The 10,461-nt window shown below is 38.1% G+C and overlaps 1 protein-coding gene across 1 annotated transcript in view; it reads left to right on the top strand.

Moving 5' to 3' along the window:
* The first annotated feature begins 490 nt into the window (after window positions 1-490).
* The window catches only part of LOC128570233 (band 4.1-like protein 2), a 72,590-nt gene continuing 62,619 nt past the window's right edge, over window positions 491-10,461 (top strand). The window contains exons 1-2 of the mRNA XM_053569186.1: window positions 491-501; window positions 1,806-2,029. Of these exons, the coding sequence (XP_053425161.1) occupies window positions 491-501; window positions 1,806-2,029 (235 nt within the window). The remainder of the gene's footprint in view (window positions 502-1,805; window positions 2,030-10,461) is intronic.

The raw sequence follows: 10,461 nt of genomic DNA, 5'->3' as shown, positions 1-10,461 counted from the left end.
AGCAACGAGATGGAATCTTTGTGGTTGGGTTATAAAAGTATGAGAAAGTGTGGTGAACTAGCACCATTGCTAAGAATCTGAGGCTAACCAGGAACCATAGTTTAAAATTTAATTTCCTAAAGTAAGTCCTCTGATGCTCATATTGTTGTATGGGTTGAGGAAGCATCTACTCCTCATTCTAAATAGTGTTCCTGCAAGCCACAGAAATTCTCAATGTTAGTGATAGAGAGACAACATCTATTCTTTCAGAAAATCATCAAGCATTGTCATGTAGCAAGTACTTTGTTACCCGTGGACAGGGATGATGATGACGAGCAGAGTCCCTGCCCTGCATGATGAAAGATTTGGGTTGTAATTCAGGTGCAACTGATCTAGATTGTGTGCTGGGTTGTGCACACAATCTAGATCAGTTGCACCAGCACTCCCCATTTGACCATCTTGTGTAGAGAGCAGGAAGAAGACTGGGCTCCCAAACCTAGGCCGGGCAAAAATGTTCATAAGGTGAAGCTGGCTAGCTGCTAATAGGAATGGTAGTCTCCAAAAGATCTTTGGGAATGAGGGTAGGGTCATTGATTTCAGAGGATGGGTGGTGACGTCAGCAGGATCAGTAGTTTGCCTGAAAGGAAAAAAAAATAATAATACACTTAAAATCTCTTGTTTGTGCATGTTACTTGGTGGAAAACAAAAATTCATTTTTTTCCTTTTCAGATTCTTTCTGTCCATGTAGTCCATCACTTGGAACATTAAATAAGAATAACTATTATGGCCAATAATTCTTATAACTTGCTAAGTTATTGATTCCCAGGCAGGTATCTAATTAATGTTATGTAATTTTTACCCTTCCTTTCAAAAGAATGTCAAGTTCTTCTCCTCTTATAGGTAGGAGATTCACCTTAGGCAAGTGAGTTAACATGGCACTAAGTCATAGAGAGCCAGCTCTTCCTGGCTCCGAAGCCCATGCCTTTTCTACTAAACTGAGTGAGGCACCTCTTTAGCTGGACTGAGTAGACAAGTAAGGGCTTCAAAGTAGGGATTTCTTATAATTGTTAAAGTTCTTTTAGGAAAAAAAGAAAGTAACGTGAAGTGGGTAGAGATGATAAAGAAGGGTAACCTTAGCTTCTTCTAGCCAATGATTAAGACTCTCATTATTTTTAAAATTTCATTAATCTTCAGAACTTTAGAATGGCAAGCAAATGTTTGTTAACATTTTAAATCTAAGAAGACAATTGATGTGATTGGCATTTTTACTTTATTCTAACAGTAATCATCGACTATGACCAGAACAGCAGTTAAGAATTTCCGTTCTAGGGTTGGTGCCGGTAGTACAGTGGTTAGTTACAGTGCCAGCCATGTACACCGAGTGTGCCGGGTTTGAACCCACCCCAGGAAACGTAAACAATGACAACTGCAACAACAACAACAAAAGGCCAGGAATTGTGGCAGGTGCTGTAATCCCAGGTGCTTGGGAGGCTAAGGCAAGAGAATCCTTTAAGCCCATGAGTTGGAGGTTGCTGGGATGCCACGGCACTCTACCAAGGGCAAAACAATATGACTCTATATCAAAAGAAAAAAAACACAAATAGATAACATTACCATTTTATTCATTAGCCTTTGAAACTCAGTTTCTGTAATAAACCAAAGGTTAGGAGCCCAAGGATTGAGAGAAGGCTTCTTCATAGAGAATACCCTTTTTTCTATGGATATGAAGGGGGTCTATATTGTATATTTCTTTCCAAAGGGACATCAGCAAGAAGGATTAGAAGTGCTGCAGTCTTAACTAATTTTTCTCCCTGTGTTCCTCACAGATACCTCCTATGCCTCCAGTTCTGGGCACACATTGTTTCTGGGCGCCTGCCCTGTCCCCCTGTGACTCGTGCCCTCCTGGAATCCTACACAATCCAGGCGGAACGTGGAAACTATGTTGATGATGAGGATGTCAACAAAATCAAGTCACATACTGATTATTATTTTGGGACCATTGACACCGAGGAGATGGAGGACTTGGCGGTAAATTTCTACAAAGCACAATGTATGTTGTCGTGCTTCCTGGAGGGAGACTGGTCATGGTAGATTTAAATAGGGTCTCTTGCAACACTTGGTAGACATTTGAGCACAGTTTTGGGGATTATCCAGTTTTCTTTTTGGATAACCTAGCTCTGATCAAGCCAACCCGCACCCCCTGACATCTCCTGTCATTGGTTGGGTGACTGTAATATGAGGCCCTATGCTCATGTTCAAATGCTTCATTTACTGCATGAATGCACTTTTCCCTAGGACACCTCCTCTTCCTTTAACCTATACACACTGGAAACAAGCATATACACATACATGTTTGGCATTTCTATTTCTTCTGCCTTTTAATCGTTTTTAGTATTGTGGTAAAAAGCCAGGGAGATAACAAAGCATTGAGATTTGTAAATAAAAAAAGAAAGGAGAAGGTATTGAGATTTGAATTAAAATTGTAGGTGGTGATGTATGCAGGAAAATAGCAACAGAAATGTGGAGGTGGGGCTGGGTGTGGCGGCTCACACTGTAATCCCAGCACACTGGGAGGCCAAGCTGGGAAGACTGTTTGAGCTGAGGCATTCCAAACCATCCTGAGCAAGAGCAAGACCCTGTCTCTAGAAACAGAAAAACTATCCATAGCTCATGGCTGACACTGTAGGTCCATGTACTTAGAAGACTGAGGCAGCAGGTTCACTTAGCCCAGGAGTTGGAGGTTGCAGTGTGCTGTGATAAAGCCATGGCACTCTAGCTAGGGCAACAGAGTGAGACTCTGTCTCAAAAAAAAAAAAAAAGAAAAACTGAAGAAACCTAGTAATACACAGATGTTACTTTGTGCACACAAGATGACTCCTTTGGCTTAGCTAAAAGATGACTTAAATTACATTAGTAATTCAATACCATATTATACTTTGGGAATGTTTCTATCTGTGTGAAAAGAGAATGGGTTTTTACAAAAGTTTTTAAAAGCCTAGCTACACAATTATGAATTGTTCTGTCATTGAAAATTGTAGATTTATAGGGCGATGCATGTGGCTCAAAGGAGTATGTGCTGGCCCCATATGCTGGAAGTGGTGGGTTCAAGCCAAGCCCCGGCCAAAACCTGCAACAAAAAAGAAAACTGCAGATTTATAAAATACTCTGTAAACGTTCTTCAAGAAACTTTCACATATTAGAAAACAGGCCACATTTATTGACTTTTCTTTAAAAAATAAATACATCATTTCACTCTCAAAATGTTACTGTTGTTTAAATTGTAATCAACAGGTCTTTATTGTGTAGTTCTAATATGAATTATCAGGTACGGAAATGCCTTGGAGAATATAAAGATTAATGGAATATGGACTTGTTCTCTAGGAGCTTAAAATTTGTTGAGTTAGGGTTAAGAATAGAAATATTTGTAGTGTGGACAGAATGTGATTATCTATCATAGGTATAAAATGAAATGCAAGTCATTACAGTGTTCATTATGGTCAGTCCTGGCAACATAAAAGTAGGGAGTAAGAATTTTTCTATATCATAGAAATGAAGTCACTTAAAAAAAATTCTCTGTTAACTTATACCCATTAATTCTGTGGCTTTCTTCACCAGTAGAAATAATAAAAATCAACTCTCTTAACATACAAATCATAAGGGTGGAGTTATGTGACTCATTGCTGTTAGCACGTTAAGATGAGAGGATCTTTTTTATTTACTTTTTTTTCAGAGATAGTGTCTTACTCTGTCACCCTTAGTAGAGTGCCATGGTGTCAGAGCTCACAGCAACCTAAAGCTTTAGGGCTTAGGCTATTCTTTTGCCTCAGCCTCCTGAGTAGCAGAGACTACAGGCACCCACCACAACGCCTGGCTCTTTTTTGTTGCCGTTTTTCTGGGGCCGGGTTCAAACCCACCACCCTCGGTATATGGGGCCGGTGCCCTACTCACTAAGTCACAGGTGCTGCCCTAGATGAGATGATCTTAAGAGAAAAATGCTAGAGTTGAGGCTGTTTTCCCATTTCCTAGTCTTCTGCCTACTTTCCTGGGTTACATCCTCTACTCCAAGCTATCTAATCTTAGCCACCCCTGGCTCTGTTTTGAACACTTCTTTTTTGCATATATTGATAGCAACCGTAATGTAATATTGTTTCTTTTTATTCTCAGTGGCATAGCTTCAGCAGAAGCTGATTATCAGTTCATAGAGCACGCCAGGGGACTGCCCATGTACAGCGTTCATCTGCATGAGGCCAAGGTACTGTCATTGTCATGGAAAGTAACTTCACTCCAATGTGTTCACTAAACTTTTTCCAGGGCTCTAGGTTTAGAATAGACTAGTTTCATAAAAAAGAAAGAGAGAGAGAAAGGAAGGGAGGGAGGGAGGAAGGAAGAAAATAACGAAAGAATGGCCTAGTTCACTATTGGGAAAAGACTGTTGGCCTTCACTTGAGGGTTTCTAATATTTCTTCGGTTAATCATGGGGTTTATGGTAATGGGAGGAACCATTTATTCTCCCCCTACTTCTTTTCAGTAGTCTTTTTAATGAATACCTTTTCATGGGTAGTTATTCTAAGCACAACTTGTCAGCCTTTTTTACCTCTTATCCTGGTTTATACTGAGTCCCAGCTTCTAGGGGAAGTGCTGTGTCTGCCCCCACTCCCTCTCCCACATTTGTATTAGGAGAGGGGAGCAGATCTTAGTAAACCTAACAGGGCTGAGGTGGCACAGTTCTGACTGCTTCCAAAAGCTTCTGGGCTGTGAAGGAGCTCTAGCCTTGGGCTCATTCCTATAGGTCTGTTTTGTATTTTGTGAAAGATCAAGTACACTGGCCCAGGCTCACATGATGAAGCACCCTCAGTCTCATGTGAGAGGTAGTAAAATCAGGGAATAAGGAATAATGGAGCACTAGTCATGATCCTGAAGATACGATTTTGAATGCCATAGTACTGAACAATAAAGTCCTAATGAAAAAATTTCTGAAAAAATAATTACAAAAACATTGAAAACATATTTATTTGTATATTTAAAAGGGGTTTTATTTGAGAAAAATAAAAACGTGACAATACTTCATAGGCCACTTCATACAATAAAATAGGCAATAATATACCTATTTTAGTGAGCATAGATACTGAGACATTCTAGTGATATTCACTTCAATATAATAACAGTTATGAACAGGTGAACCCTATTCATCAATAAATGAAAATGAAATCTGTAAATGCATAATTCTATGGTTATTACGAGTGACAAATGTCACCTATTTCATGATTCTAGCTTAGGTAATTACGTAGTGGGGAGAGTCAAGGAAGAGAATGGGAGCCAAGGTGAAAGATGGATTTGGTTTTGAGAAATGAGTCCACAGTCAGTGGAATGTACTGAGGGAACCCACAGTTGTGAGCTTTGAAATATCTCTGTCAAAAACTACCTGCAGTTTAGCAGCCCAGGTTGCATGATTTAGGAAATCTCTAGGAAAGCTTCCACTAAAACATAGGTTTCCTTTCTATGCCTCATATTAATAATTCTTAAATTATTAAGGTTTTCAATGTTTATCAAAATAAAAATAGTGCCAAACAGAACAAAATAAAAGGTACTTACATGTCTTCATATGAAAATAAGCACTGTTAATACTGTGATACATTTTTTTCTGAGATTGTGAGCAGTTAAATTCTGATGCCTTTCTGAAATAGGTTGGTACTCTGAGTATCATTCTTATTAGTTTTTTTTTGTATTTTAACTTTCTTTATAAACATTTTTTCATCTCACTAAATGATTTCTGGCAGCATCATTTGTAACTACTAGACGTGGTGGATCTTTAATTTTCAAAGTATTTTCACAGTGAAAATGCTCTCATACAATTTGATTTTTTTTTAATATTGCAACAAATGCAGCGTGTAGAGAATGACTTACTTAAACCATATATTATTAAGTGGTCTCATCTGGCTGTTACCTATGGATAAATTCTAGTAGAAGGTGAAACAAATCATCTGAACATTTAACTGTTTTACAGCTCATTTCCTATATGATAAGGACAGTCTGCTTTAGCCAAAACGCAGAAATAAGGAAGGGAGGAGAAAATAGATTTGGGTCCGAAAAAGACCTTCCAAGCACATTTCTCCTTCTCTAAACCCTACAACGCTTGCCACATACAAATCTTGCATCTCGTGATCATTGAGAAACCAGTTCTCAGATTACAATGTCGCAAAGCTTTAAGATTTTTGTTTTTAAATGTTATATCTTAGAAAGAAAGCTAAAAAGTTACAGGCCCTGTTATAATATCAGGTAAAAGATTAAGATCTTTTATCCATCTTCAATCAATTTTTCTTTACTTTTTCTTTTTCTTTGTTTCTTTGTTTCTTTTTTTTTTTTTTGTAGAGACAGAGTCTCACTTTATTGCACTTAGAGTGCTATGGCATCCCACAACTCACAGCATCCTCCAACTACTGAGCTTAGGAAATTCTCTTGCCTCAGCCTCCCAAGTAGTTGGACTACAGATGCTTGTCACAACACTTGGCTGTTTTTTTCTTGGAATTTGGCTGGGGGCGGGTATGAACCCACCACCCTCGGTATTTTGGGCTGGTGCCCTACCCACTGAACCACAGGTGCTGCCCCTAATCAATTTTTCTGACAGGAGAAAGGTCCGGGTCCAGTTTCAGTCTTTTACATGTGAATATCCAGTTCTCCCACCACCATTTGTTGAATAGGGAATCTTTTCCTCAGTGTATGTTCTTGTTTGGTTTATCAAAGATTAGGTGGTTTTAACATGTTAGTTTCATTTCCTGATTTTCTATTCAATTTTAAAGGTCTATGTCTCTAATTTTGTCCCACTATAATGCTGCTTTGACCACTATGGCCTTGTAGTGCAGCCCAAAGTCTGGTATACTGTTGACCCCAGCTTTGTTTTTATTATTAAGAACTGCATTAGCTATATGGGGTTTTTTTCTGGTTTCGTACAAAACAAAGAGTTATTTTTTGCCAAGTCTTGAAAGTACAATGTTTCTATTTTAATAGGGATGTTGTAGAATCGGTAGATTGCTTTCGGAAGTATGGACATTTTAACCGTGTTGATTGTTCTCAGCCATGAGCATGGTATTTTCTTTCATTTGTTAATATCTTCTGCTATTTCCTTTCTTAGGTTTCTATAATTTTCTTTTTAGGCTCCTTCACCTCTTTTGTTAGGTCTATTCCTAAGTATTTTGTTTTCTTTGAAGATATGGTGAAGGAAGTTGTGTCCTTCAGTAGACTCTGATCTTGGCTGTTATTGGCATATACAAAGGCTACTGACTTGTGGACATTGATTTTATATCCTGAGACATTACTGTATTTTTTGATGACTTACAGGAATATTGTGGTTCCAGTCTTTGGGGTTCTCTAAGTATGAGATCAGATCATCAGCAAAGAAGGAGTGTTTGATCTCCTCTGCTGCCATTTGGATGCCCTTTATTTCCTTGTCTTGCCTAATTGCATTGGCTTAGCACTTCTAGCACTATGTTGAATAGTAGTGGCAAGAGAGGACACCCTTGCCTCTCTGCGTCCAGTTCTAAGTGGAAAAGCTTTCAGTTTCACTCCATTCAGTAATAGATTAGCTGTGAGGTTGTCATAGATAGCTTCAATCAGTTTAAGAAATGTGCCACATATGCCTATACTCTTCAGTGTTCTAATTACAAAAGGATGCTAGATTTTATTGAATGCTATTTCTACATCTATTAAAAGGCCCAAATGGTCTTCGGTTTGGCTTTTGTTGATAATGGTGAATAATGTTTATGGATCTGCATATGTTAAACAAGCCTAACATCACTGGGATGAAACTGACTTAATAATAATGTATGAGTTTTTTGATAATAAGCTGTAATCTGGCTAGGATTTTGTTGAGAATTTTTGCTTCTATATTTATTAGTGAAATTGGTCTGAAATTCTCATTTTTAGTTGGATATTTTCCATTTTTTTTTTATTATTTTTTTATTAAATCATAACTGTATACAATGATATGGTTATGGGGCATCATACACTGACTTCATAAACCATTTGACACATTTTTATCACAGTGGTTAGCATAGCCTTTCCGGCGTTATCTCAGTTACTGTGCCAAAACATTTACATTCTACATTTACCAGTTTCGCAAATACCCCTGTAATATGCACCACAGGTGTGATCCCACCGATTCCCCTCCCTCTCCCCTCTCCCCCCTTTCCCACTTCCCCCTATTGTTAAGTTGTAGCTGGGTTATAGCTTTCATGTGAGAGTCCCAAATTAGTTTCATAGTAGGGCTGTGTACATTGGGTATTTTTTCTTCCATTCTTGGGATACTTTACTAAGAAGAATATGTTCCAGCTCCATCCATGTAAACATGAAAGAGGTAAAGTCTCCATCTTTCTTTAAGGCTGCATAGTATTCCATGGTATACATATACCACAATTTATTAATCCATTCGTGGATCGATGAGCACTTGGGCTTTTTCCATGACTTAGCTATTATGAATTGGGCTGCAATAAACATTCTGGTACAAATATCTTTGTTATGTTGTGATTTTTGGTCTTCTGGGTATATGCCCAGCAGAGGAATTACAGGATTGAATGGCAGATCTATTTTTAGATCTCTGAGTGTTCTCCATATATCTTTCCAAAAGGAATGTATTAATTTGCATTCCCACCAGCAGTGCAGAAGTGTTCCCTTTTCTCCGCATCCAGGCCAACATCTCTGGTCTTGAGATTTTGTGATATAGGCTAGTCTCATTGGAGTTAGATGATATCTCAAAGTAGTTTTGATTTGCATTTCTCTGATGATTAAAGATGATGAGCATTTTTTCATATGTCTGAAGGCCGTGCGCCTGTCTTCTTCAGAGAAGTTTCTCTTCAAATCCCTTGCCCAGCCTGCGATGGGATCCCTTGTTTTTTTCTTGCTGATGCGTTTGAGTTCTCTGTGGATTCTGGTTATTAAACCTTTGTCAGAGTTATACCCTGCAAATATCTTCTCCCATTCTGAGGGCTGTCTGCTTGCTCTGCTTACTGTGTTCTTAGCTGTGCAGAAGCTTTTTAGTTTGATCAAGTCCCAGTAGTGTATTTTTGAAGCTGCTTCAATTGCCCGGGGGGTTCTCCTCATGAAATACTCACCCAGACCAATTTCTTCAAGGGTTTTCCCTGCATTCTCCTCTAGTATTTTTATAGTTTCATGTCTTAAGTTTAAATCTTTAATCCAATGAGAGTCAATCTTAGTTAATGGTGAAAGGTGTGGGTCCAATTTCAGTCTTCTGCAGGTTGCCAGCCAGTTCACCCAGCACCATTTGTTAAATAGGGAATCTTTTCCCCACTGAATGTTTTTAATTGGCTTGTCAAAAATCAAATAGCGGAAAGTAGCTGGATTCATCTCTTGGTTCTCTATTCTATTCCAGATATCTACTTCTCTGTTTTTGTGCCAATACCATGCTGTTTTGATCACTATCGATTTGTAGTAAAGTCTGAGGTCTGGTAGTGTGATTCCTCCTGTTTTGTTTTTATTTTTGAGTAATGTCTTGGCTATTCGAGGTTTTTTCTGATTCCATATAAAACGAAGTAATGTTTTTTCAAGATCTTTAAAATATGACAGTGGAGCTTTAATAGGGAGTGCGTTGAAATTATATATTGCTTTGGGTAGTATGGACATTTTGATAATGTTGATTCTTCCTAGCCATGAGCATGGTATGTTTTTCCATTTGTTAACATTTTCAGCTATTTCTTTTCTTAGAGTTTCAATAGTTCTCTTTATAGAGATCTTTCACGTCTTTTGTTAGGTAAATTCCCAAATATTTCATCTTCTTTGGTACTACTGTGAATGGGATAGAGTCCTTAACTGCTTTTTCAATTTGACTGTTGTTGGTGTATATAAAGGCTACCGATTTATGAATGTTGATTTTGTAACCTGAGACGCTGCTGTATTCCTTGATCACTTCTAGGAGTTTTGTAGTAGAGTCCCTAGTGTTTTCCAGATACACAATCATATCATCTGCGAAGAGCGAGAGTTTGATCTCTTCTGACCCTATATGGATACCCTTGATCGCCTTTTCTTCCCTAATTGCAATGGCTAAAACTTCCATTACAATGTTAAAGAGCAATGGAGACAATGGGCGGCCTTGTCTGGTTCCTGATCTGAGTGGAAATGATTCCAATTTAACTCCATTCAATATGATATTGGCTGTGGGTTTGCTGTAGATAGCCTCTATCAGTTTAAGAAAAGTCCCTTCTAGACCAATTTTCTTGAGTGTTCTGATCATGAAGGGATGCTGGATATTATCAAAAGCTTTTTCTGCATCAATTGAGAGAATCATATGGTCTTTGTTTTTTAATTTGTTTATGTGCTGAATTACATTTATAGATTTACGTATATTGAACCAGCCTTGAGACCCTGGGATAAAACCAACTTGGTCATGATGTATAATTTGTTTGATGTGTTGCTGGATTCTGTTTATTAGGATCTTGTTGAATATTTTTGCATCTATATTCATTAGTGATATTG

The sequence above is a fragment of the Nycticebus coucang genome, chromosome 18, assembly GCF_027406575.1.
Source record: "Nycticebus coucang isolate mNycCou1 chromosome 18, mNycCou1.pri, whole genome shotgun sequence".
Taxonomy (NCBI): Eukaryota; Metazoa; Chordata; class Mammalia; order Primates; family Lorisidae; genus Nycticebus; species Nycticebus coucang.
Note: the sequence above shows the minus strand (reverse complement) of the source record. Positions and strands in the feature narration are given on the sequence as shown.